The following is a 26,394-nucleotide window of genomic DNA, read 5'->3' on the forward strand; positions in this document are numbered from 1 at the left end:
TTCTCCAATGGGCTCCACAGTTGCCACATCTTAATCCAACAGAGCACCTTTGGGATGTGGTAGAACGGGAGATTGGCTTCATGGATGTGCAGCAGACAAATCTGCAGCAACTGCGTGATGCTAGCATGTAAATATGGACCAAAATCTACCTATCTATCGAGCTCATATGGGAATATTAAAGTAACAAGGTCCTCAACAAGTCAGACAGAATTTTAAAAATACAGATTTTGCAGGAATTTTTTTAAACTCAACAGTGGGACGTGGGTCAAAGAGGGAAGTGTGATAAACCACCAATGTTAATAGTTAATCTTCATTCCAGTCTCATTGATCAATTGAGCTTTATGTGACCTCAGTGCCAACCTGCCTCTCTGCTGCAAGGCGGTGATAGCTGCAGTGAGTCACGCCTCTGGTTGCAGCAACAGGTCATAAAAACAGACCAAAGTCGACTCAGCAGTGTTGAGTCTGCAGCCGTTAACCTTTAAATTTGCTTTTGTCGCAACACCTTTGCAATAAAAGTGCAAAACAAAAAAAAAACTAAGAAGAATGACAGTGATACAAAACAAGAACGAAACTTTATTTAATTTGTTCCCCACTTGTGTTAAACAAGCTCATCACATCACATTCTTCATCAGATGGAGACAAGCTTCAAGCAAGCAACTCAGAGGTGCAAAACAGAAAGGCACGAAACTGTCGGGGAGTGATCGGACGTACTGAGGGTCACCTGAACAAACGGTGTGTCTTGAGAAATAATACTCATGGTCTTGTACTGTTTCTGCCGTTGTTACTGTACCATCACATGGAGGCTGTTGTAGTGTAATATTTTGTTATGTAGTGCAGATTACTGTACAAAGTTTGAGAGTGGTGACAAGTGCAGGCCTGAGGCTGCTGAATGTGTGGAAATATCAAAAGATTACCAGGGAACATTACAATTTAATAATCCTATTACTCACATGTAAAGAAGTGTACAATTCAAGAAAATAAAAATCTTCCTACTGTGAGTGATATGAACATAAAAACTTATAATCACAATTTCAAAAAACAATCTGGTCCCAATGCTGGTAAAGTGTCTTGATAATTAATTGTCCCTTTCATCAAGCTACAATTAAGTGACTATATGTGCAACAGGCAGAGTTTCATTGAGCCATTATTAAATTTGTGTTACATGAAGGTTAAAGAATTATTGAAAAGGGGCTAGTGGGAGGGAAATGAATGACAGTGGCTCTATTAGCTTGCTTGTACATTCACATCATCAAAAATCAACGTCATTCATTCTATACAAGAGAGTAATTTACACATATACTATTATACAGCACAGAAACCGAGAGCAAAAAAAGCCTCTCTGGGGAGGGTGGGAGGAGGTGGACGGCCACTCACAGCCAGAAATTTAATTTTTAAAACATGCAATCTATAATCAAATGATGCAATATCGGTCATAAATGTTTTGGTACTTCATTCTGGCATCAAAGCAAAACAAACTGTTAGGAAGAGTGACTGCCGGACAAATTTGAAACTGGATACGAGAAATAAGCTAAGGGTTCATTTGAGGGAGATGCTGCTTCACAGGAAACGGAACAAAGCATAAATCTGGAAAGCTTCTGATGCACTGACGGGCAGGAGAGGTGTTTTTTTTTTTTAAAGAGCTGTGAGGGTTCAAAAGGGATGAGAGGCAGAAGCAGCTGGGTTCGATTATACAGACTGGTAGCCAGTGCGGCTCTTCCGCCGACCAATCAGGTAAGAGATAAGCACAAGGATGATTAGGAAGCTGAGCGCCACGCCCACAGCGATGGGCACCAAAAAGCTCAAATCAGAGTCCAGGAAGCATTCCTCAGCTGACAGACAGAAAGAAACACAGAGACACGGCAGGTTAGTGCTTGAGCAGAGAAACTACTCAGAGAGGAGTTAAGGTTAGAAACAAAGGGTTAGAAGCAGCAAGAAGAGACCGACAAAAACTGGAACCAACAAGGTGAATGGAGTGTAAATTAGAGGAAAGGATTGTTTAAAAATAGTCAAGTGAGCTGTTATTTTATATGAACATTGGTTTCATGCAGAATGTTTGAAAACATTTAGGAAAATAAGCAAAAATGCTTCACTGAGGAGAGGCAGACGAGAAGATCAGTACCACTCTAATGTCTGAGGCAGAGGTTACTTCTATAGCTCAGTAATGAGTTCTGTTCAGATTAAACAAAAAAAAAAAAAGTGTGAAACAAACAGCATTAGGCTGTGAAGCTGTTTTGGCCTCACTATTGTAGAGCTAAAATGACAAGAACAGGAGCAGTGGCACAAATTCCTGCAAATACCAAAACAAATTAAGACTTTTTAAAACACGATCCAACTTTGATACAGTTCAGTAGGAACTGGAAAGTCTACCAGTGGGCTTCAGTCATTGTTACAGGATCACGTTTCTGTATGAATTTACCCAAAGAGATTTACCTTGTTAATTAGAAAGCTTTAGAGGTGCTAGTAGACAGACGTACGTTTTTCCAGTCTACATGCTAAGCTAACTAGCTACAGCTTCATAATTACCACAGACATGAGAGTGGTATCAATCAGCTTCATCCAGCACTCAGCAAGAAAACAAAGGTTGCCCAAAATGTCTTACAATTCTTCTACAACCACAGTCGGGCTGTCAACAGCACTAAGCACCACACACAAACACTGATACAAACACATACAGGTAATTCTTCCCCCAATTAGTCAAAAGCAGAATGGTAAACAGGTAGGTAAGGTCTGAATGAGGCAAATTTAATTGAACTGCTGGTATTCAGTGCGCATGTTTCTCTTTCTCCCGATGAAATAGGCCACCAGAACAATAAGAATGAGAGCAAGCAGGGCAACTCCGACAGCTATGGGAACAAGGAAGCTGTCCGCATCAGCCTGGCAATCCACAGCTAGACGAGAGTGAAGAGAGCAGAGAGGTGAATGTCTTATAGGCTTGAGAGGGGTTATAAATAAAACATATGGTTAGTGCAAGAGCAGCTGAAAGAAAGAAGAGTCTGCTTCGGAAATCTCCAAAGTGGAACGGTTCTTCAAAAGCATAAACATTTACTCAACTGTCAAGGACAGCAACATGTTTTTTTTTTATTTCCATAGATCTTACAGTACTAAAAAAGCTCCACTTACACAATTTGAAATCCAGTTTATTACAGCTAACAGCTTGAGAGAATGCAAACTGAATCAGCAGTAATTTGTATCCACATAACACACATTAACTGAGATGGTCTTGCAGCACAGATTCTCTTTGCTGAACGTGTTGTTCTCTACTAGCGGAGGGGAAATATAAAGTGAGCCCAATCACACCCAGTTATCAGTGAGTTATTAAAAAGGTACAAAACAGAAAGTTACCTTTGAACGAAGCCCATTTGTCATGATCGTAAAGCTGTTAGATGACTTATTGAGGACAAGGGATACTTTCCATGAGAAAATCTCTAACAAAACTCCCTACACTTGTGCTGCGAAACCATCTTGAAAATTAAGGCAACTGAGTTTGTACAAAGCTGAAATACACAAGGCAGCAACAATCACAAGCAAAAAAAAATCAAAGCTCATTTTGAACTCAAACACATGTACAATATCCTGCGAAACCTAATTTTATGAGCAACTTACAAAAAGCAAACATCTGACATTGCAAAGAGCTCAAGCCAACAGTACACAGTGCTCTGCAGGAATTAAGCAGTGATATAGAGCTACCGCCAAGTCACACCAGCTTTCTATCATTACAAAAGTACACGTTCTGGGGCTCGCCGTCCCTGATGACGCCTCGCTGCAACCTGCTCGGATTTTCTGACTCAAAAGGACCTGAAAACCTCTTTACTGACTTACTACATGAAAACTAATAGGTCTGCCAATAGTTTTGTCCACTTTACTTCAGATTATATCACACATTTAGGTGCAACAATCATCAGTAAATCACAATCTGCTGACAGGTGTGGAAATCTGATTAATACCCTGTCACATGGTCCTAAAGAGGCAGATTTAGTTGAGCTTTCACAGGAATAGTTTGACAAACTGGGAACTGCACATACTTTTTTTTCCATCTTTTTGTTGAAAGTTGGTTGTACAAATTAAACAAATCAAGATATTAACATAGTAACTGGTGAGCACAGTGGCAAAAATAGGCTGATTGAAAAGAGTCAGCCTAAAGTTAACCCTTGTTTCCAGTCTTTGTGCTATGCTAAGCTAAGCTAAGCTAAGCTAAGCAGCTCCTGGCTGCAGCTTTACATTGAGAACACTCCACTGAGAATAACAACAATTTCCTCATCCAACTTTACTCATAAAAGCAAAACATTCCCCAATATGTCAAACTATCCTGTTTTGAACTATCTGGGATATTTTCTTCTAAACTTGAGCTCCAATTGTTTAGGGTTTTCAGGGGCTTTAACGTCCCCTGATCCAGCTGCAGTTCAGGCCAAGCCCAGACCTTTACACAGGTAATTTAATGCGACAACAGTCTAAACACAAGCAAAACGTAGTGTCTTAGTGCATTTAAATGTAAATATCCTCGTTTCAGAATGATCTGTGCTGAACGAGAATATCCACAAAATAGTACTATCCCTTTTCTAAACCTAATGCCAAAATGTATTCTGTGAGAAAAACCAGCAGACATTTCTTCTCAGATTTATTCTGACTGTGCAAATGTAAAAGCAGGAAACACACAGGTGTAATTAATAACACCATCAGTGGCTTCATCTGGTGCAGATGTGTCAGTTCACGGTAAATGAGCCACTACTAGAGTCATTAGTTCCATGTGGGCGTTTACTGCTCAACAGGTTAGGATGTCTTTATCAAAGGTCTATTAGACAATATACATCTGATTTCACATTCCAAATATGATTAGAGCCACAGAATCAGGACAAAATTCCAATGTTTCTCCTGCTCTACAGGGTTAAACAAGGGCTAAAGCATGTTTCTATAGACAACTTTTCAAATGGAGGAGACATTCATCCATGTTAAGGAATTTCTAGGAACAAAGAAAGAAAGCTTCTTGACTATCTGACTTCGATTTTGTGCTGTGGAAATGATCATTCATATGGGTCTTAATAATTATGGGGAATAAAAGTCAAATCATAAATGTGTTCAAAGATTAAGAAATAATAAAAGCAAACAATAAGGGAATGTTTGCTGAGCAAGTGCAGGATCCCACAGCAACAACTAATGAAATCATAGCATTTTGTGCAAAAAAAATGTGTGAAAAATTTATGTTTGGTGGCTTTAGCAGATGTCAGTTGTGCTGGGCACGATGGCACCTTTCATGCAACTGCAATTATAACTTTAATTTTAAAGATATGGATCTTGCACTTGCCCATTAACAAAAAGCACAACAAAAGGGAAAGACAGGACATCCAACGAAAAACAAACAAACCAAAAAAAAAAAAAAACACAAACACTGGGGGTAGACAAGTTTGGTCCTTGAGAAGAACACACACTCTCCATTTTACTCTTCTTATTAAATATCACGAATGATCACCACCACCATTCATGTATCATTGTGATCAATAACTCCAATATCAAAGGACAGTTAAATCTAATCTTCTGAAAGCTGTCATTTTATAAAGTGACTTCTCATGTCTTTGCATTAGAGGCTTTATTTTAGATTTTCATTTTTTAAGTTGTTTGCCAATTAAACATCTATAAATGAATCCCAAGGACCAGGCTTGGGAACCCCATGATGATTCAGGATCGACTCTGCAAACTGGATTTAAAGGGTCTGATATCCAACATATGTCTTTCTTCGACCAATCACGTAAGCGATCACTACAATTAGAATCAAGCCAGCCAGAGCAGCGCCAACAATGATTGGGATTAAGATGCTGGTGTCATCCAATGAACATTCATGGGCTGCAGATAAAGAGAGAGTCAGTCAACAGGTGGAACAGTGATTCTCTGATTTATAACAAATCCTGAGACACAGTTCACATTATTTGCAATCTTAAAAACATCTTAGCTGTCCTACTGTACCAAAATACCACACCCAATTCTACCTTTTTTAAAGTCACATATGCACCTTCTAATGAACATCTCTGGCAGGAGGTTTGCTTTATTCAAAATAAAGAGATTCTTGAAGTATTTTAGATCATTATGACATTAACAGGTGGATAACCCAGACCTCAATTTCAGAACTCAAGTCTATTGTTTCCTATTTTTTCTCCTATTTCTGCTTTTTTTCTTCTTCAATACTTGATATTCTCCCCTCTTCAGACTCCTAAAATAATTCAAATGATTTACAGCTGGTGTTACTGGTAACTGGAAAATTGCAGATTTGATTGGTTAATGTGCCAGAGACAGCAAAACAAAAACCAAGTGTCACCAAGTTGGGGGGGGGGTAAATTGTATTTACCCTCAGGTCATTTGAATTCACTGTCTTTTATATCTGACACTGCATTACCTATGTATATGTGGAGTTGTACTCTTTAACTTAAATTTATAGGTGTCTTTTTAGAATACCTTGTGTCACCCAAAACATTTTTCATCTTATGTGAAGGTGCTTTGCAAACATTGACTAAAGACACTTTCTGCTACCCTAATAAAAAATAGTGGATGACAGCCATTATAAAAGTAACCCCTTAACTGACATATTCCTTGTAGTGGTACAAACTTCCAGTATAATCCATTAGGTTTGCTTCAAACAACAAAATTCATCTTTCTTGATTCAGCCTCTCCAGTCATCAAAGCCCTTTCCCTCAGAAACTGTCAATATGAAGCAGCTGCAGGGTTTAATTTAAAGATATACGAAGGAATAACCTACCTGTACTGAAAAGACCCTTCTTGACTCCAAAAGGCTGCACTTGTACATTGAAGGTGTAGATGGTGACCAGGCTGGCGATGGTGAAGTTCTGCTCCTTGTTGCACATGTAGGAGCTGCCAAGTGTTGCCTCCCACAGACTCATGTTGTTGTTGGCCTCAGTAAACATCAAACCTTCATAGAAACAGATATAAAAGCATCTCAGCATCAGCTTTCTTTTCAGTGTGGTGCCTGCTCTATATGACTAGACAGGATTCTTTGAATTACCAGAGCTCGTCTTTCCGGTGACATTCAGAGCATGTAGGCGAAATTTCTTTGTGTCCTGTAAAAGTGAGAAGAATACAAAGCTATTTTTAATCAAATTCAACTTTGCAAAATACCATCACGGAAGCTCATTCAACAATGAAAAACTTACAGACTCAACATTGGTATTTGGGACATGATGAAGAAAATAGAACACGTTTTGCTACAGATACCTTCTACGCTCCTTCATTCCATTACCCACTGGTATTCACAATTCTCTAATCTTTTATTTGCCACTGTCTGTCAGACCCCCCTCTTACCTTGTTGTCTGCCAGACCTCTTGACTCAATCACGTTTTGTTCGTTGATGTGGTACCCTCTGTCACCGATTAGCAACTATACGCCAATTAACCACTATTCACCTCGGTATTTACATACAGCCCCCTCCCTACCCTCTAACCATCCCTATAAATTGTTTACGCCACTTTAATATTTTACCGGAGCTTGGCTGGTGCTACTTCCACACTCTGAAAGTAACGATACAAAACAGGCCTAAACATGAACTACTCCAGGATCATTGTCTCCTATGGATTCACATGTGCAATGAATCCACCACAGTTACTGTTGTGACTTTTCTATGGAAAACCACACAGTCATCTGATCTATCAATGAACGGGTGCTTCAGCTCTTCTGATGAGGCTGTAGGATTATAAACAAAAAGGCTGGGAACACTTTTAAAACTGCATAAATTTAAAAAAAAAGATTGACTCTGTTTGCTATGTTGCACCCTAAACAAAAAAGATTTTTGATGTGAAATGCAAAACCATAGTTTGACAATGGACACCACTATGTTAAATCTGAAAAGTAAATATGTGATGAAAGCAAGCAATTTGTTAGCTTAGCATTAACACTGACAAAAAAATGAAGTAAACAACATGCTTGCCTCTCATTGTTGTCCAAAGGTTACAAAATATGTGTGTCAACAGCTTCAATCTGTAGTCATTACCATACTTGACGAGCAATAATTTACAGTCTCAGCTGAGACTCCACATAGTTCCTGTTTGCAGGCGAATCTGAAGCCAAGCTAAGGAGCTGGTGCTTTTAATTTCATATTTACATACAGAGGGAGTGGGATCAATCTTACTCTGAACAGAAAAACAAATAGGAGCCTTTAAATATGACTTTTAAACTGAGAAAACGTTTAAATTAAACATCAGGACCTACATTGGTGAAGGTGAACTCGATGGTGATTGAGCTGGACACCAACTTAAGCTCGCTGCTGTTGAGTCCACATGATCCAGAGATTTGGGTCCCGTTCGGTTCGAAGTTCATCTCCTCCAATTTCTAAGCCAGGAAAAAGAGAAATTAGCAAAAGTCAGCAAGGGCTGTGGAACATTGTAACAGGATTAAAGCATTATAACTGTGTATGAACGTACGTCTCCTTGCTTGACTCCAATTCGCAAGCCAAAGTTGGCCAACAGGCAGGCTGTGCTATTCTCATCAGGCTTGTAGCTGTACTTCCCAGTGGTGGGTGTGGGCAGGGTGGGTGCCGGGGTGGTGCTAGTAGGACGAGGGGCAGTAGTGGGGGCAACAGTAGTCATAGGAGTATCGGCTTCACAAATGGTTACTGTGTGAGGAGAAAACAGAGAGAAATGATCAACAAATATGTGATGAAAATAATGCAGCCAGGAGGAGACATGTAAAAACATCTGGACTTACAGTTCTCACTCTTGCTGCCATTAATGACAAAAGCCTGTATGAGCACGTTCCACAGCGTCATATTGACCGAATCAGCTTCGATCGTGTCTTTGCTGTGGCAGGAGTAGCAGGTGTCAATGCCTACATCTTTCATTTGAGGCTTCACGATCACAGTTTTAGTTTCTAAAAGAAATCCAAAAATACATCAGTAACAACATTTTTTATTCATGTATTTTGTTTCTTATTTTAGGCATTGTGAGGTGAGGGCGTTACCATTTGACACAGAATTGGGGAACAATTTTGAGTCGCTGAGGTTGTAAGAAAAGGTGACGATGGCTGCCTGGTAATTTTTCCCATCTGTGGTGAAGGTCATGCTCCAAGAGTGTCCTTCAAAATCAAGCTTCAGCATTGACGTTGTGTTGTCACATGCACTTCCATCTGCTGTGGCGTTAGCAGGGAGTTCAAACACAGCCGTTTGATTCTGAAAGGGAACGGAGCGTAATCTCATTCAACATTATTATATAAGGTTGATGTTAAACTGTTTAAAATCAGTAAGTAAAAACTTACAGTAAGTAGAATTTTTATTTCTGGAAGGTTACAATGCCACTTAAAAGAGTATAATTCAAAATTATGCAAAAACATCTGGCACCAAGTAAGTACTTTGATTGTTGATTTAGTGTACTTAATAAAAAAATTTATTCCAGCCAAAGACAAACTCTTAAAAACTAGCAATCATACCAATCAATCACTGTTTTGCATCATCTGAAATTCCTCCCCAGTAAACACACCATTAACAATATTCTAACAGATTAGGAAAGCATCACAGTTAGAAAGAATTATGAATGCAGATTATTGCTTTAAATTGTATACATCTGTGTGAGTTTCTTTGTATCGTGTAAAAACTCAGTTAAGCTAAAACTCAGGACACAACATCTGCAGGATGTGCACCAGGAAAACACACTAACTGAAATGCTGAATAGTAAGAATCTGCTTGCTTTGTAATGACTTCTTCATTTCCCTTTTCCATGATAACACTTGCTTCCATGTGTTGGGTGCCCTGATAAGAGCAGTGCTGCTTCCATATACTAGTAAAGCGTTTTGTAAGGACCCTGCTACAGTGGGCTGATGTACTAAATATACAGTTCGTCTGAATAGAGCATCTTGTGGTTAGTGTGACTAAGACCAGACACCCACCTTATTGTCAGCTACTTCATAGGAGACTGAGAAGTTGAGCATCAGATTGGCATAGAGGCATAATTTGTCTTCTTTTGTGACATTCACCTCAATGCCACAAGACAACTGGAACACTGAAAAGGAAAAAATATTCTGATTACTTCTCAAATGAGCAGCAATTACTCCAGTAGAAATTTAACATCTGTAAAAGTAAGTCATAATAAGTGGCTATAAATGGATGAAGTATGCTCCCTTTTCCGTTAGAGGAACTGAAGGGCTCTGTAGCTAATCCTTACTGAGAATGGGCGAGGGACAGGGTACACCACAACAAGTTGACAGTAGGGCTGCCATGATAAGCCAGGATAATCTATGATGTTTTTCTTTAGTATCACTGTAACTGTTGCATTGAGAGGTTTTGGCTTCAGTTTTGTGGAACGTCAGCGGTGTCAGAGTTCAGCTCGGTTAAATGTAAATGTTTCCAAAGACCTAAGGCTTTGAGAGAATGGAAGTATTTCAAATTAACAAAGAACAAAAATGTGGCTTGTAAACAGTGCAGAGTTTCGATGGCAGAACACAGCAGCACAACTTGCTAATACCTGAAGAGACACTCACATACGCTATTCAGCACAGAGGCACTTTACAAATGTTTGTTTCTCTCTGTGCTCACTTATGCAGTATGTTAATACAGCTGAATTCCCAATAAAGCTGTTCTCGTTTGCATATTTTTCTGTTGTTGGATAATAGAATGAGTATGACACAGATGGAAACACAGCTCATTAGGACTAGACTACATGTTAACCAACAGTTGGATTTTTTGGGGGAATTGCACTACTGACTTAAGTAGTAAGTCCTCTTTGATTATTTACTTTTATCATGTCGGAGCTTTCAGTTTAACCCTACAGCATTTGCAATTTATTATGTAAAACTTTGTTTACATTTCATTATGTCCTGTATTGCATCAATGACATGCAGTTTGTCAAAACAAAACAAACGTATATGAAATGGCCATTTTGCTTTGTATGAAGGAAATGTACCCCTTTAGCTTAACTGCATAATCTGTAAAATAGTACAGGCCGAGTAAACAGTCAATCAGAGGTCTGACACACAAAGAGAGACAACCATTCATGCTCATGCTCACAGCTGGCAGGTTCACCTCTTTCTGTGAGGAGGCAGTGCTAATTACAGCAACTTGAGAAAAAATATCTAATGGCAATATTTCAGACTGACACATGTTCATAAAGTCAAGCCTCAGCTAAATATAGATTTAAAACGTGATGGAGCATAACCACGAGATACGATTCAAAGCGTGACTGTCACACAACGAGGACTGCATGAATTTGTAAAACCATTGATAGGGCAGCTTAAACCCTGGGTCAAATGCCCTCCAGAAGGTATATCCTAAAATGCAGCTTTTGCAGTTTCCAGATTGCACTGTTTCAAATCTCGATTTTAATTTAAAATTGATTAAATGTTTAGCTTTAGCACCAACTGTACCATTACCTTCCAGACAGCATAAGATGACCCCGAAAGCCAACTGCATGTATGAGAATATAGCTTGGTTTAGGAACAGACAGCAGGAAGGTAGACGGCCTTAAATTCACGTACACACTTCAACATACAAAAGCCAGTTTTACACTGTGACATGATATTATTCCAGACAGCTACTGCAAGAAAGGAAACATTCTTCTTTACCTCTCACAAAGGTACTTAAGAACAATTCTGTCTAAACTTGAAAACACAAGTTAAAATGACTGCACATGATGCTACATGATCAAAAAACAAAGTCCATTACCTTAACAGTTTAACAGGGAAGACAAAGTACATTTATATGACCTACATAGTCTTAAGAGTACGCTTTGTCATCAGGGCACAAGGCCATAAACCCATAAAACACACAACATTCAGACACACACAGATAATTGTGCCCAAGTTATAAGAACAGTTTTTTTTTAAACTGAAAGGCCAGGGTGAGGCAGTTAACTTTGTCACCTGACACCATTTGATCGAACACTTTAGCTAAGTCTGTCTCTCAGAGATCTTTACGCACACCCACCAAATGTTGCTAAAATAAGTATTATAAGAGCACCTGAAAAAGTACACAATGCAAACTTGGGAGATAAAGTCCCACTCACATTTACAGTGGCAACATAGCTGAAATTCCTGATAAGCTCACAGAATTTGGTATCTTTGTGCACTAGAGATGAACTTTTGAGAAAAAAAACGCATTATGAACCAACTAAAACTGAACCTGTGTGACAAAAGCAGTCAATGGTAGCTTAATCACAGCGCTGCAATTAATTAAACACAACCATCCCATTGGATTTTTATTGCTTATGAAGCTGTTTACTGCTAATTGCTCCCGTAGTTTCTGCATTGTCATCTCTGAAGGTACTTCTCGTGGTGGAGCTGGACAGCTTTGATGTATAGTTCCCGGTCCCTCCAGTTAGTCCAGTATTTATGTTCTTTTGTTAGTTGTTGGTTTTTCTCTGCTGTCTTTTTATCTCTCCCTTTACCTTCACCCCAACTGGCTGTGGCAGATGGCTGAGCCTGGTTCTGCTGGAGATCCTCTGTCACAAATATGTCTGCTAATCAGGAATCTTAAGATTTGTTGCTTTTTCCATGTACAATTTTGTACAGTGTAAACAAAAATCTAAAGTCCTCTGATAATTTGTTAGGTTAGGGTTGGGTTACTGCAATAACTTGAGTTAATTTATAACACTGCAAAGTCTTTACGTCATTTAAATTTTTCAGGTAATTTTGTATAATTGTAAACATTGTAGAGTATTACCTTAATAATATTAGACTTGATATTTACATCTGGAACGACGAACTGTTATTTGAAAGTGTTACATAGTTATTATAATTACGCGTTAGCTGCCAGCATAACAATTCAGTCATAACGCTTATTTGAAATAATAAATGATCTTGTTTAAAGTTGTAGCTGCCTTGTCATCCCGGGTACTTTAAAATCAGTACCCTAATCATGTTAGTACTAGTCACTGCAGGTTAGTTAGCTGGTTTGCACTTTAGCTTACTGCGTTCTAGCTGTAATCACGTGCCAACTTACTGTAAACTGCCAAATGAAGCTAATGCTAGCTGTTTGCGCCAGTTAACACAATGCTAATACGCTTCATGTCGTGCCAACGGGGTTTTCGGTATTATTTTTACACTCTAAGCCTTGGTGTGTTTTTGGCAAACGTTATGTAGCGGCAAAAATGGCTCAGACGGTCTTAGGTTTTATCATTAACTCGATCTCTTGCTTCCAAAACAAGCGTTACCCAACCACTGACGCTATGAAGTCAACCAGTAGGCTAAGACAGCTAAGCTAACTAACTGCCCCAACGTTAACGGAGGAACTAACGTTATACCTGCTATTTGTCTTGACAGGTGTTTTCTAAGAATAGTTCGGTTGTTGGACGTTAGTATGAACATATAAATAGCAGCTATTTTTAAAACAGGAGCTACATGCAGCCGTTCGGCAGGGTTTCAGTTTTATGTTGACGTAGGTAACAATTAGCAACTATGCTACCACAGCACAACATCACGACTGAGCTGCTCCTTTCACAAGCTGCCGAAAGACGTTTCATTTGATGGCCTGAGCAGCCAATTCCCCACCAGCAAACACATTTATGGACAAACAATTAAAGACCACTGACAACTAGCAAATATCCTGTCATTCTGTTGTCCGGAGCAGCATTTAGCCTGAGCGCAGAAGCACCAGGCCCCAGAAGTTTAACCGCGTCACTTCTCGGAAACGGACTGCGATTTTTTTTCCTTGTTATCACTTTACAAAAACCGATTCGTACATGAATTAATGTGGTTATACGTACCTGCTCCAAAGGCGAGGAGCAAAACAAATGCAGCATGTCGGGACATCATCGCCTAATAGTTTAGAGCCACCGGAGAGAGAATGACAACAGCCGACAGGGACGCTCAGTCAGTGGTGTTTGGATGAAGTCGAGCCTCCGCCGGCTGTACCAGGAAATGAGAGTCTTATGACAGGGGCTGTTCAATGTGTCAGACCTAAAGAGGTGTGGACTCCAGTCTGCCCTATATCTCAAACTGACTTAATTACTGCGTGCATTTTCAGACTCACAATAATATGTTTGTTAGATATCTTCTGCTAAAAATCCATATTAATGATCTCCCTTCATACAAATGCAGTGAGATGTTTTTACAAACACTGATTAAAAATGAAACCCCGATTGAAACAGTTGTTTTAATTTGAAGCAGTAAATCTAACAGACTCGTACAAACAAGGGCATGTCTAATCAACCATGTTTCCTCAATACGTGAGGCATATTCCCTCCACTTTTCAGCAAGGCCTACCAACCCCACAGTGAGACTTAAACAAAAAAATAAAAATAAAATAAGTGTGTGTGCATAATGACACCAGAAATGGACTTTCAATGCATTGTGCTTTTTAGCATAACTTCTAAGGGTTAACAAAAACCTAAGAAGCCGTTGACTGTCAGGTGGGATCATTTAAAATCTCACTTTAGTGATGTATGTACAAAAACGTACAAAGAAAAAACGAGAAACTTAAATTCATATACTTGTACAACTGAACTGTCTTAGCAGCTTGAGTATGCCCCGTTACAAAACAAGCGCTCCTTTTTTTTGGCACCTCTGTTTTGAACATTTTGTGTTCATGGTCACAGCTTTATCATGTGGCTACATGGCCTTAAAAAAATGTAAAACTTTGCTGAAGGGTCTCCATTTGACATAGATATTCCCAAATTGCCAGCCCCTGACTATATGTTATTACCATAGTCCCACATTTGACACTGACTGAAGAAACAAGCATCTGTTTAATTTTTTTGATCCTTTTTCTCTCCAACATGTGGTACATTTAGAGCTTTGTTAGGTGTGTCAGCATTTCCTTGGGATACTGAATGAACAAAAAGAAAAAAAAAGTGACTCGATAACAAAGAGCATATTGATTCAAACTATGGACAAAGAAGAATCTAAGTTTGAAAATAAATATTTTTCCTCTCCATTAAAAAAAAAGAGCAAACTGAACATTATCTGTGTGTCTTCTTTGTCCCAGCTTTCTCAGAGGCACTGAGAAATATGGACAATATTCTCTTTTCAATGGGCATGCAGTCCACAGGATCACAAGACCCCTGACAAAAACCCTGTGGAGCAGTAGCCATTCGCTTGTCGGTCGCTGGGTTGAAGATGATAATGGTTCACATCCACTGGAGCAAAAGATTGATAGACCGATCACTCAGAACAGCTTTCATCCTAACCGGACCATCTGCATCTCTTTTCTGTTCTCTAGGCCACATAGTTGTACTGGTTGGAGTTCTCCTTGTCACGCTCCATATAGTCCCTGTCAATAAGAGACTCTATCCTCTTCTTCAAGTCAGCAGGCTGGAAAGGAGGAGGGCAGAGAGGAGGCATGAGTTAACACACGAAAAGCTGATTCATGTTAATCGTTCCACTTCCCCAGAGCCATTTATTACATAAATGTCCTTTTTATACAAGCCATTTTGAACTTCTCCATCTAAACTTAAATCAACTTTACCTAATTTTCTGACAGGTGATCCAGAAATATAACACAAGCTGTTGAACTTGTTGATAAAAGTAGTATTACTAAGAGAATCACACAATATTTCAGCCCATTGTTATTACTTTAAAAGAAGTCATGGTGTAGAGATGGGTTTACATCTACTCTGAACTCAGGAGATTGGTTAATTTAGTTGTAGTTCACTTTTAGAGAAGTCTTTATGAACAAATCTCGCAAATTCTTACATTGCAGAATATGGATTTAGCAGGAAATAGGTCATATTTTATCATAAATTCTCAAGATAATTTACCACGTGGATCCGGAAGTCTTTATCAGCTTGACCTACTTAAAATCCCTTTACCATACTGCTATTAGGCTCATAAAAAGTTTGCTACTTTATTGCCAAAGAATGAGTGACATCAGATGGGAATCAGTTGACCCTGTGCCAGTGCGAATGTGGATTCTCTGGAATTAATAATGCCACACAAGAGAAAATCACATATTGGATGAGAAACGGACACACTGTAGGCACGTGTAAACTTGATCCCACAGTGCTACCAGTAACTGTCAATTGTTGTCGTCATGTTGATTTTAGCCTTGTCTTTTTTTCTCTCCTTTTAGTTACATTTGGTCTTCTGCACTTCTTTAAATGTTGCGGTTTTCAAAAATGGACATGATTAAATAAAATCCCTCATGGATGTATATTATTAAACAGCTGGTAAAATAATGAAAACTCCAGAGGAAAAAAAAGAGCAAAGGATAGCATCCTTTATCACAGCGAACTGATTCATCTACTGGGCTGATTACCATCCTGCTTAGTGCACGTATGACAATAATGTTAGCCGAATTAGCCGATAAGTGAAAAAAAAACAGCAGCATATCAATTTCAAAGACACGTCCAAGCACATTTAAAAAGCATCCCTAGTTCATAGTTTGTCCACCACAGACCGCTACTGTAATCACTGTGATTTAAGGGACCCATATCTGAACACTGCCATATAAATCACTGCAGGATTTTAACTCTAAAATCTATGTTGGTCTCTAAAATCAGGTATCTGGCAGATTATGATCCTCAAATGCAGTGACTTCAGTGAAATAATCCCAGACAAAGTCCTATTAATGTTTCCACCCCTGCATCCCTCCACAGGACATAGCAAATACAGAATACATGAAGGTGCAGGTCATTACACATTAACTAATTTTGAGAGTAAAACTGCAAAATGGAATTTATGAAAATACACAAAATTTCCACACAAATCAATGCCGAATTTCTCATAAATGAATATCAAAGATTGAGAGTTGTGGGGAATCCTGGTGGCCAAGGCCATTGTGACACAGGCTGTAAAACCCAACATCTTTGGCTTGAGTCCAGCCAGCGCTTCTCTTGCTCATCATCCCTCCTTTCATTTCCTGTCACCTCCCTACTGCTGCGGTATAATAAAAAGGCCAGAGAAAGACCCAGAGTCATGCTTATCACCTTGACAGGGAACTTGAGCTGGTTGTACACCTCAGACATCAAGAGATTATGGCTCAGAGTCTTCCTCATCTTCATGATCCGCACAATTGCAGCATCGATCTGGTACTGACGATCCTGAAAGACCCTTTCAGTGGTGCTGGCTTGTTCCTCCACCTGGGGTGAAAAAGACACACGTTCAAATGATTCTGCAAAACCTCAAAGGTAATGACAGGTGTAAAACTGCGGTAAGAAAACAGTTGTACCGTTTCTTTCATCTGGATCTGGTTTATTTTGATCCTGAAGAGCTTGTGTTTGAAGTCGTCATTGCAGGAAAACTTGTCTCCGTCCTCCACATCTTTGCTTTTTGGGGTTTTGGTGAGGACCCGTGCTTTTCCACACGCAAGTGACTGCAGCGTCCGCCTCAGTTCACTGTCCTCTGTAAAGCACAAGGCACACAAACAGTGTTTTAGATCAGTGGTGCTGAATAAAGATGATGCTCTTTCTCCATGAAATATCAATGTGCTGCCAAACAAACTTTGATGTGATAATACAAACCTATTCCTGTTGCCAGTTTGATCTCCTCCAGGGTAAACTCCTCTCCTTCATTAAACATCAGCAATACAAGTGTTTGGAAAAGCGACACCTGTAGCTCCTTCTTACCCTTTTGCAAGAAAAGCAAAGACAACAATTAACATTAGGCTTTATTCACTGTGAGTGATCAAAACACACTGGAGTATTGATAGAAAAGAGTTATAAACCTCTTTAAATTCAGCTTTTAAAACACAATGCCCTAGTGTTGATTGCCACTGCAGCTTCCTGCCACTGTGTTTGCCCAGGTAGAAGGTCTTGAAGATCTCTTGCAGTCGCACCATCTGGTCAAAGATAACAGAAGCGTTAAAGAGCAACTCCCAGTATTTTTATTGCACTGTCAGTTGTAAAAACGGCGTGTTCCAAAAATCTCAATATTTGCTCAGCACTAACCTCAGGAGGCAGATGCACTTCCATCGGGACATAGGTGGGCCAGTAGCCCATAGTGAGGATGTTCACCGTCAGCTCGATGTTGCCGGGAATGTTTTGGCACTGCATATACTACAGAAATAAAAATAAAAAGGAGTCTTTTCCACCTGTCACTTCAGGCACATAATCAATTTCTAAATCTAAGGAAACTGAATCTGTTACTGAGCTCAAAACAGCACTGCATTAACAAAAACAGAGGCAGCGTTGGTGAGTTCACATTGTGTTAGGTACCAGTGAGAAGGAAAGTATGAACCATGATGTCCAGTCTGAATAATATATACATGAGTTTGTAAAGAAAGATTGAATTGAGCCATATTTATATAAATAAGCATTTACAATTTTGGAAACTTTATTTTTTTTCAATATAAGCTATAGAAAACATGCAGGGTAGTGCAGCCCATAGTCAGATCACATCTCACTGCAAGTGTTAATAGAAAGTCAGGCAGAGGCAACCGTACATCATTTGATTGGATGAGGATTACTGTAGCTTTTATGTTATTGCTTGTCACTTGAAACACATTATTTTTGTTTTTGTGTGTGTGAGCATCAGTGTTTGGTTTTAGCATGTGCTGTTATATAATTTTATCATAATGATCATGTATATATGTTTTACTGTTTAAGTCTGTGTTCTTCAACTGTCATCAAAACAATGTCCCTTCACAGACAGGAAAATCAAGTTGGCATTTAAGTCTGAGAATCAAGTTTTTTGTCAGCTGACCAAGCATGTTTTTGCTGAAGCTTCTCTGAAATCAATGAAGATGATGCATTATTTCCACGTTGTGCTGTTATCTATCTAAACATAACCTTCTATATAAACTCACAATCAAATGAATCAGCTACAAAATGTCACGAACATTTATGTTGACTAAATCAAATGTTGTCTTTACCTGTTTGAACTGCACCATGATGTCTTTAGAAAGCTCCATGTCCTTGAACATCCCCTCTAGTTTGCTGGTGAATGCTGCTCCACATTCTGAGGTAAAGATCAACATGCATTCATGTTAATGTCAGGATTCCCTTTTAGTCACTGCTATCACATCATGGTGTTTGTGTCTGTTAAAGAAGTGGTGCTCTGATGGATTAGACTGACCGTGTTTCAGCTTTGACAACATTGATTTTTCAGCATCTACTGAAGCGCTTTTTCCAACCAGCAACCTCTTGGCCAGATCCTTCTTGTAAAATGCCTCAAAAACATCTTTTCCTACAATGACAACCAATGATTACAATATGGACAACCATAAAAATGGAAAAAACACAACTGAAACCAGTGTGACTGTAAACATTACCATAGATAAATCTAAAGATAATCATGATCTTATCCAACATCTTCTCCAGTTCTTCATCTGTCGCCTCTTTGTTTCCTGCCCTTAGCTTTGAATCCACATGTTTTGCTGTGAACAAATGTATATTTACATTACTTGCTCTTCAACTGACTGTGACAGCTGTAATTGGGGAAAATGCTCAGTTACTGACCTATGAGCTCTGCGGGTTTGTTTGGCCGTTTGTTTATGAATGTTTCGAATGCCTCCTTCATGGCATTAACAAATTTCTCATTCTTCATGAAGCACACGTCGATGATGTGATCCACCTTATCTTTGAAGTCCAGCAACTCTTGCACCATTGTTTTGTCTTTTTCTGGATTGATTACAATTGTGCTTCCGAAAGCCTGGATGTTGATTTTCAAGACATTAGAAAACAATAGATAACATCGTCAAAATAACCCAAGACCAAAAAATGTGAAACATCTCCTGAGAGCTCAGCGACTTCAGGCTAAATCATCTCTGCTCAGCGCTGATGCTGTCATACCTTTATGTACTCTATCCAGTGCTGCAGGAGCACCTGAACACCCCCTCGCACTCGACTGAAGAGCTGATAGAGAAGAGACAGATCCTGAATTCTGTTCTCATCCAGCAGGTGAGTCAGCCCTGCAAATTTCCAACAGACAGTCAGAGGTCACTTTTAAGACATGACATGTGGTGGAGAAAGGAAATGCATCCTGGACATATGCCTACTGCTGCAATGCTGCTTACATATGTAAAGTATTTACTGTTGTGTACCATACCTTTTTGCAGAGTTGCAGTGAGATGTTCACCCAGCAACTGCTTCTCCACTGTGGCAATGAGGGGTTTTCTGAGAAGAGGAAGAAAGCTCAGGTTACACCTGAATCTCTGTCAGTGTTATTTTGCAACCTGAATGCTACAGACCAACACTCACTGTGTGCTCTGGTCAAGATATGTGATTACTCTGTCGGCCTCTTCCTCTAAGCGTTTGTTGACATGATGCAGATATTCTGGTACCTAAAACAAACAAACAAAAAAAAAGAAATGAAGGATAACATTTAGTCACACCAAGTTGTGACAAGTTGACTTAACTACAATGTGTAGATACTTGATCTCACTAGCTTCTAACATGTTTTACATGTGTCTTCAAAGTCTGCTTTATGCTATACAGCTGAATATGATCCTTTTAATCTAGGTAGAGCACTTTTTGAATCGTAGGCTACAACGTGCTTCACACATGACGGTTTTTTAGAAAGAATCAAATCAAATTAATAACTTACAGCTCAGAAAACACAAATGGGACAACAATTACATCCATTTTAAAAAGATTCAGCAAAAAGATTTTTTTAAAAAACACAAGCCATGATGTCATGATGAAAATAAAATTCAAAGCTGTCTGCAAAGTAATATTTAAGTGCAGGATTGTTCGCAAATCTGAAAAAAGATTTAATAGATAATACTAATCCAACTATCCTGTACTTTCTGGGTTGAATTAGTCTCACTGACATGAGTTAATGTGATGTAGATTTTAAATATTACCACAAAAATGTACAATCAGATACGGTGAGCAGGAAAATCTTGATTATGCAGTCTCTTCATGCAGGCTTTAACTGACAGGGCATGAACAAGGGTTACGTTATTTTCAGAAACCCCTTAACTTATTACATCTCAACAATAAATAACTGCTGTATTTTACTTCAATATTTGCAAACGGAAAATAACAGTGTTGACAGCCTTTAGGGAAACAATAAAGTCTGAGCTGTCACTTCTTGGATTAAAACCAGAGAAAATAAAGATCGCAGACAAAATGCGTTTCAATCCACTGCTTCGGGACGTCAACAAAGCTGCCAGTCGCTAAGTGAATGTTTCATATTTTTGTTACTTTAATCAAGCAGAAAAGGTTTTCGAGCCGAGATGAAAGTAAACCTTCACTCAACACACATTTATCATGCCTGACGTGCATTCTGATCCTCTGAGTTATAAACAGTGAATTTATATGTGAATTCCCTCTTTTATGATGGACTTCTAGTTGTGGATTGTTTCTGTATATCAGCTTAACATTAGGACAATATATTAAGTCATTCCTCTCTTATTTTGTGGGATAAAAAAATCAAAATCTGACGTCTTATATGGTAGAGTTTGATTGGAAACATCATATGTGCGGCTGCATTTGAGGAGTTTTCTCAAAGTTGATCAATGTACTTATTATGTTCTTGTTTTCTGAATTACTTGCTTGGTCTACAGAAGTCAGAAAATGAACAACATAACTTCACAATCTGAAGAATAACCAATCAGAATGATGGTTTTATCCAAGCCACAGTCCAAAACTCAAAGACATTCAGTGCACAACACAGAAAAGCTTCAAATCTTCACATCTCAAAAGCTGAAATCTGAACATGCTTGGGAGTCCTGCTTGAAATACTTATTAGATTACTAAAATAGAAATTTTCTGTTGATCACCTAACTGCCTAACTAATCACTTTAGCCCTAATCATGAGGTAGAATCACATTAAGTAAGCTAATCTCCGAAATAAGAAAAATACACATCAATAATCAGAATGCTGAAACCAGAGTATCATAAATCACCTCTCTCTCCTGCATCAGCCTCTGTCCCTCTGCAGCATACAGTCGATTAGTTTCCTCCAAAAAGCGCTGCTCAAAGGAGTCTTGATAAATCTGTCAGGCACAGAGAGAACACAGGTTTCATTAAAACCATTTGTCAACAGGAAACTGACAGTTCATCACATCGGCGTGGAGGTGATAATCTAAACAATGCTGCCGCCAAAGTCACAATTTTCTTGTAGTAAAAGGACAAACACAAATGACACATGGACAAGCTTATCACCTAATGTGTGGACCATTATCCAGCCAACGACGAGCTGGTGTGTTACCTGCAGGTCAGAGAGCATGCTCAGCAGGCTCCTCAGCAGACTGCGGTCTATCGCCTCGCCGTTTCGCTCCCTCTCAATGAGCAGCAGGATCCCGTCGATGGTTTTACTCTGGACCTTCAGATCACTGATGATGTAGAACCTAAACAGCTCCAGACCCATGTCCCTGCAGAGCACAGCGGCTTGTTCAGCACCCACTTCAACAGCAATCAGCCTCATGCGATTGTCAAACTGCAACATCGCCGGTCACTCACCAGATTGATGGCAGCATTGAATTTTGTAAAACATAGGTGCGATCCAAAAACAAAAATATACTCCTAATCATAATCTGCAAAGCAATGACAAACAGTCACAATTAGAAAAGAGCAGAAATGACAGTGAGTCTTTTGTTAGGTAGTTTGTTCTTTTGTGTAATATCTGAGAGAATATCTCAAACTGGGGCTGAAACTTTTTTGTTTTGTTCTGTGTTACAAACTGGGAGCATGGGGTCTGAAACACGTAGCAACAGACCAACGTGGAGTCTGTTGATTGGAAGTTCTTCCACAAGTCAGGCCGCATCCTTCATGTGTTTGTCTGTCTGATATGGCATGCTGCTAGAGCTGCCCTCAGCTTATTAAAATTTCAAAATACTACATTAAAATGTCCTCCTTTCTCTCTATGATTGGCAGTATAACCTACATAGGAGAGATGACATGCAAAATTTAATTGTGTCTGACAATAAACACCATCTATTCCTCTCTGTAGTGTAACAGATGAAGTGGTATGTCTTCTGTCTACCTTCTCTCCAGTCATTTACACCACAGTTCTATTTGTCTTTCTCTGTTGGATGGTGTAACTCATTGGTTTCATCAAAATCGTCTGGGGAGACTAATGCGAGATGCTGCCTCGCAACATTATTGGAGGTGCAGGAGATAAACTAGATCAGTGCAATATCTATTTATTGATGACAAATGTTTAGAAATAATGTTTAGCAGTTTCTAAGAGTTACAACAATTACCACAGGATTAAAGTTAAAAAACATACCATTTGTCTGCAGTGATCTTGCCAGCACTTGTCAATTTTCTTCAGGAAAAGCACACTGTCCAGGGCATCCGTAAGAACAAAGTTAAGTCAACAGTAAACGTCAAGAGTTTTACCACACATGATTAGAACATATGATGAACTCCAAACAACTGTTAAGATTTAGTGGCTGAAACTGTGAAGGATATTCTCTGAATTGATCAATTTGTGCCTTGATGTGGTCTTCACACACGGCCCTCAGCTGTTTGTAAAGCTTGGCAGATATCTTATGGGAGCAGAGGTTTTCAACAGCCTGAGGGGACAGCAAAAAAAAAAAAAAAGTCACAAACATGATAACAGAAGAGCGGCTTCCTGCAGACTGTGCATGCAGCGAGGTTCCTCGGAGAGCTCAGCAGGTGTGATGTGATACCTGGTAGAGCTCCTCTAGATTGTACTTGATTGAAGTGCTGTTCTGTATGGCCTCCACCGCCTCCTTCAGCTTCTGCCAGGTCTCCTGTGTGTAGTTCTCGGGCAACTTAGGCTTTTCTGTGGGCAAAACAAAACACAAGGAGCTCTGACAACACTGTGAACTACAACAGGACGGTGGACCTCAGTGGACCAATGTGTGGTGTCACCGGGAGCCACTGACAACAGCACAACAGCTACGTTCAAGCAACTGTTTGCTTCCATTTAAAGCCAAGGTGGGTGAAACTGACATAATATCAAAGGTTACAGAATTGCATTACTAGACATGATATCACCTGAGATGTGTCTTTTCTCTGACTGAAATCTTATAACTACACTACATGATTAATAGCATCCAATGCAGTCTGATAGCAAATCTAACCATCTTGGTTCCACTGTCACCCAAATAAATACCACAACTCTAACCCTAAACTGAAAGAACCCTTTTGTCTGACATCTCTCATCCCCCCTGCAGATTGTAAAGCTTTAACTACTTTAATTATTTCTATTTACTCTATTTGTTGATAGTGTTTTTTTTTTTTAATTTTTGTGTGCTAATTGTGTGATTGAATTTTGATCTCAATAAAACTCTGATGCAATTCACATACAGTTTAAATTATATTTACAATATGAATCTGGAAATTTCCCAATATTGCAAAGGTAGATATAAAATAATTACAACTTTTTTCTTTACACTTGTAGCATTTCCTTTTAAATTGTGTGTCAGACAACTTCAACAGCAAATTTTGCAAACGAATTTTAGCCACAATATGGCTTTTTAACAATAAGATCAAAAGTATATAATAAGTCAAGTGCTTTCCACTAGAAAAATACACTTGAAGTTACAAAGCAACCTAATAAGCACAAGTATTGGCGTTATTGCCCTGCAGTGCCTTTATGATCTAAATTAACCATATTAATTTCACAAAAATTATATTAAATATAAACATACTAATGATAATAAATATTAGGGCCCAGATCCTACAGTATTTTTAAATGTGGAGATTAACCTAACTGATTTAAATGTTAAGGCTGAGGTCCGAGAGTATTATTAGACAAACTAATCAGCAAATAAATTATAGTGCAAAAAATACATATAAGCCTCATTCTTTTCATAGAAATATTTGCTTATTCAGTATATTATAATGGTAAATAACTAATCACTTCTGTGTCTAATTTTGCCTCCCATATGTATAGTGAGGGAAATGCATAGTTTTGTCAATTTTTTGTTCTTTTACTCATCTAAATTACTACTATATTAACGTTTGACTGTAACACAGCCTCTAGGATCAATCAAAGACTATTGAAAACCTGATCTGTTAAATGTGCTGTCCATCACTGTAACAGCAGGGGCTCGTTAACAGTTGAGTGCTTTATATTATATATATATATAATTATTTATATATATATATATATATATATATATATATATATATATATATATATATATATATATATATATATATATATATATATATATATATATATATGAGCCTGTTTCACATCATCCACCAGTGTCTCCGGTACCTCTGAAGTTCTTGATGACTAGTTTCTTGGCTGCTCCGGGTTTACTGTTGGAGAAGGTGCCGGATCCTGCGGTTTTGGTCAGTCCGTTTGCATGGTGCCCCACGCCGCCGGTCAGGAACATGGCTTTGCTTTTGTTATTGGAGCACGAAGCGGCGGCGGCAGCAGCCTCCTCAGCCATTTTCACATCCAGTCCAATGAAATCCACTGAATCCTCGAACCTCAACTTCTTCTGGATGTGCAGCGGAGTGGGAGAGCAGGAGGAGGAGGAAGAGGAGGAATTCAGGGTCTTGGGAGGCGAAGAGGAGATCGTGTCACTGGGGTCTTCCCTCTCGGAGCCGTTTATTTTCCTCTTCTTGGGAGATGTGATGTTACCGCTGTCGTTTTTGACATCAGTAGCCGCGGGTCTAGCCTCCTGGGTTGGCGGTGGTGGGGGATTAGGGGAAGATAAACCTGTTGGAAACATGAAAAAACGGGAATACTAATTCTTAACAGCCAGTCTTCTGATCCGAAACTTCCAGGCTCGCCGGGGGAAGAGCTCAGTGTCCGAGAGCTTTAATGTGCCGGACCACGGAGAGGTTTTACCCAAGTCCTTAACGTACTATAAAGCACACAATATATTGCAAACTACACAGCTCCACTTGAACCTAGCCTTGTCTCTTTCTTGTTATTGCTGGCAGAAGAAGAAAGATGGTTGGCTATTGCTTCCTCTTTTTGCCTCTCTTGTCTAACCGCGTCGTAAAGTCGCTTTTTTGGCGAGCGGCGGAGCGGAGCAGCTGTTAAACACGATTATTTACAGAAGAAATGTAGCTAAGACGAGAACAGGCTCTTATGATAGTAGAACCTCCACGGACAAACACGGGAAAAAATTCGATCATAAAAAGCTAGTCGGTGACCCCACCGGAAGTACTTTGTACAAAAGTACTTTTTGCACAAGCGTGTTTTCTTTTTTTCCTCACCGACTAAAGCTGCGGTAGCAATTTTAACCAGCAGATGGCGTCATGGCAACGGCGCTGTGACTGTTGGGGCCACAAGATGGCGCCACTGACTCAGGGGATAACCTCACTGCCATTCAATGATGGTCAGTATAATTTAACTTTTGGATAAGAATTTCCCAAACATCGGTGATACAACACTCCGTGAGACAAAAACAAACAAACAAACAAAAAAAACCCAAAGAACAAAAAATAAACAAACAAAAATATTTTAAAAATAAATCAGGCTTTTACAAACAGTGAAATATTAATGTTTTTAATCAACCATATCACATCATTTTCAAGAATTTGGACACTTGATTAAAACCCCAGATAAACAGATCCAGGGTTGACAGTTTTTTTTTCAGCTTTCAAGGACACATCATTCTTACAATCCAAAGAATCCATATTTTCACAGTTCTTGATT

The 26,394-nt window shown here is 39.1% G+C and overlaps 2 protein-coding genes across 4 annotated transcripts; both read right to left on the reverse strand.

The window, feature by feature from the left end:
- Nucleotides 1-553: 553 nt before the first annotated feature.
- Nucleotides 554-13,844, reverse strand: lamp2 (lysosomal-associated membrane protein 2). 3 transcript variants are annotated; one of them, XM_023272649.3, is made up of 9 exons: nucleotides 13,683-13,844; nucleotides 9,874-9,986; nucleotides 8,953-9,160; nucleotides 8,701-8,862; nucleotides 8,418-8,608; nucleotides 8,206-8,325; nucleotides 7,007-7,061; nucleotides 6,743-6,913; nucleotides 554-1,829 (listed from the first exon to the last, which is right to left on the reverse strand). In XM_023272649.3, the coding sequence occupies exons 1-9, from the start codon at nucleotides 13,729-13,731 to the stop codon at nucleotides 1,687-1,689; spliced, it is 1,212 nt and encodes a 403-aa protein (XP_023128417.2). In that variant the 5' UTR covers nucleotides 13,732-13,844; the 3' UTR covers nucleotides 554-1,686. The 3 variants fall into 3 exon arrangements, with proteins under 3 accessions (XP_023128417.2, XP_023128416.2, XP_023128418.2); XM_023272648.3 differs by lacking the exon at nucleotides 554-1,829 and adding an exon at nucleotides 2,166-2,888; XM_023272650.3 differs by lacking the exon at nucleotides 554-1,829 and adding an exon at nucleotides 3,054-5,835.
- Nucleotides 13,845-14,057: 213 nt separating this feature from the next.
- cul4b (cullin 4B) lies at nucleotides 14,058-25,905 on the reverse strand. The gene is made up of 20 exons (XM_023272665.3): nucleotides 24,997-25,905; nucleotides 23,435-23,550; nucleotides 23,214-23,317; nucleotides 23,029-23,098; nucleotides 22,260-22,333; nucleotides 22,009-22,171; nucleotides 21,704-21,793; nucleotides 20,052-20,134; nucleotides 19,900-19,967; nucleotides 19,644-19,762; nucleotides 19,311-19,503; nucleotides 19,124-19,228; nucleotides 18,928-19,038; nucleotides 18,725-18,810; nucleotides 17,802-17,909; nucleotides 17,579-17,692; nucleotides 17,376-17,481; nucleotides 17,084-17,256; nucleotides 16,842-16,994; nucleotides 14,058-15,228 (listed from the first exon to the last, which is right to left on the reverse strand). Exons 1-20 carry the CDS (start codon nucleotides 25,457-25,459, stop codon nucleotides 15,133-15,135), a joined length of 2,595 nt encoding a protein of 864 aa, XP_023128433.1. The 5' UTR covers nucleotides 25,460-25,905; the 3' UTR covers nucleotides 14,058-15,132.
- Between the last annotated feature and the right edge of the window lie 489 nt (nucleotides 25,906-26,394).

The sequence above is a fragment of the Amphiprion ocellaris genome, chromosome 13 (assembly GCF_022539595.1).
Source record: "Amphiprion ocellaris isolate individual 3 ecotype Okinawa chromosome 13, ASM2253959v1, whole genome shotgun sequence".
In the NCBI taxonomy this organism is placed as follows: domain Eukaryota; kingdom Metazoa; phylum Chordata; class Actinopteri; family Pomacentridae; genus Amphiprion; species Amphiprion ocellaris.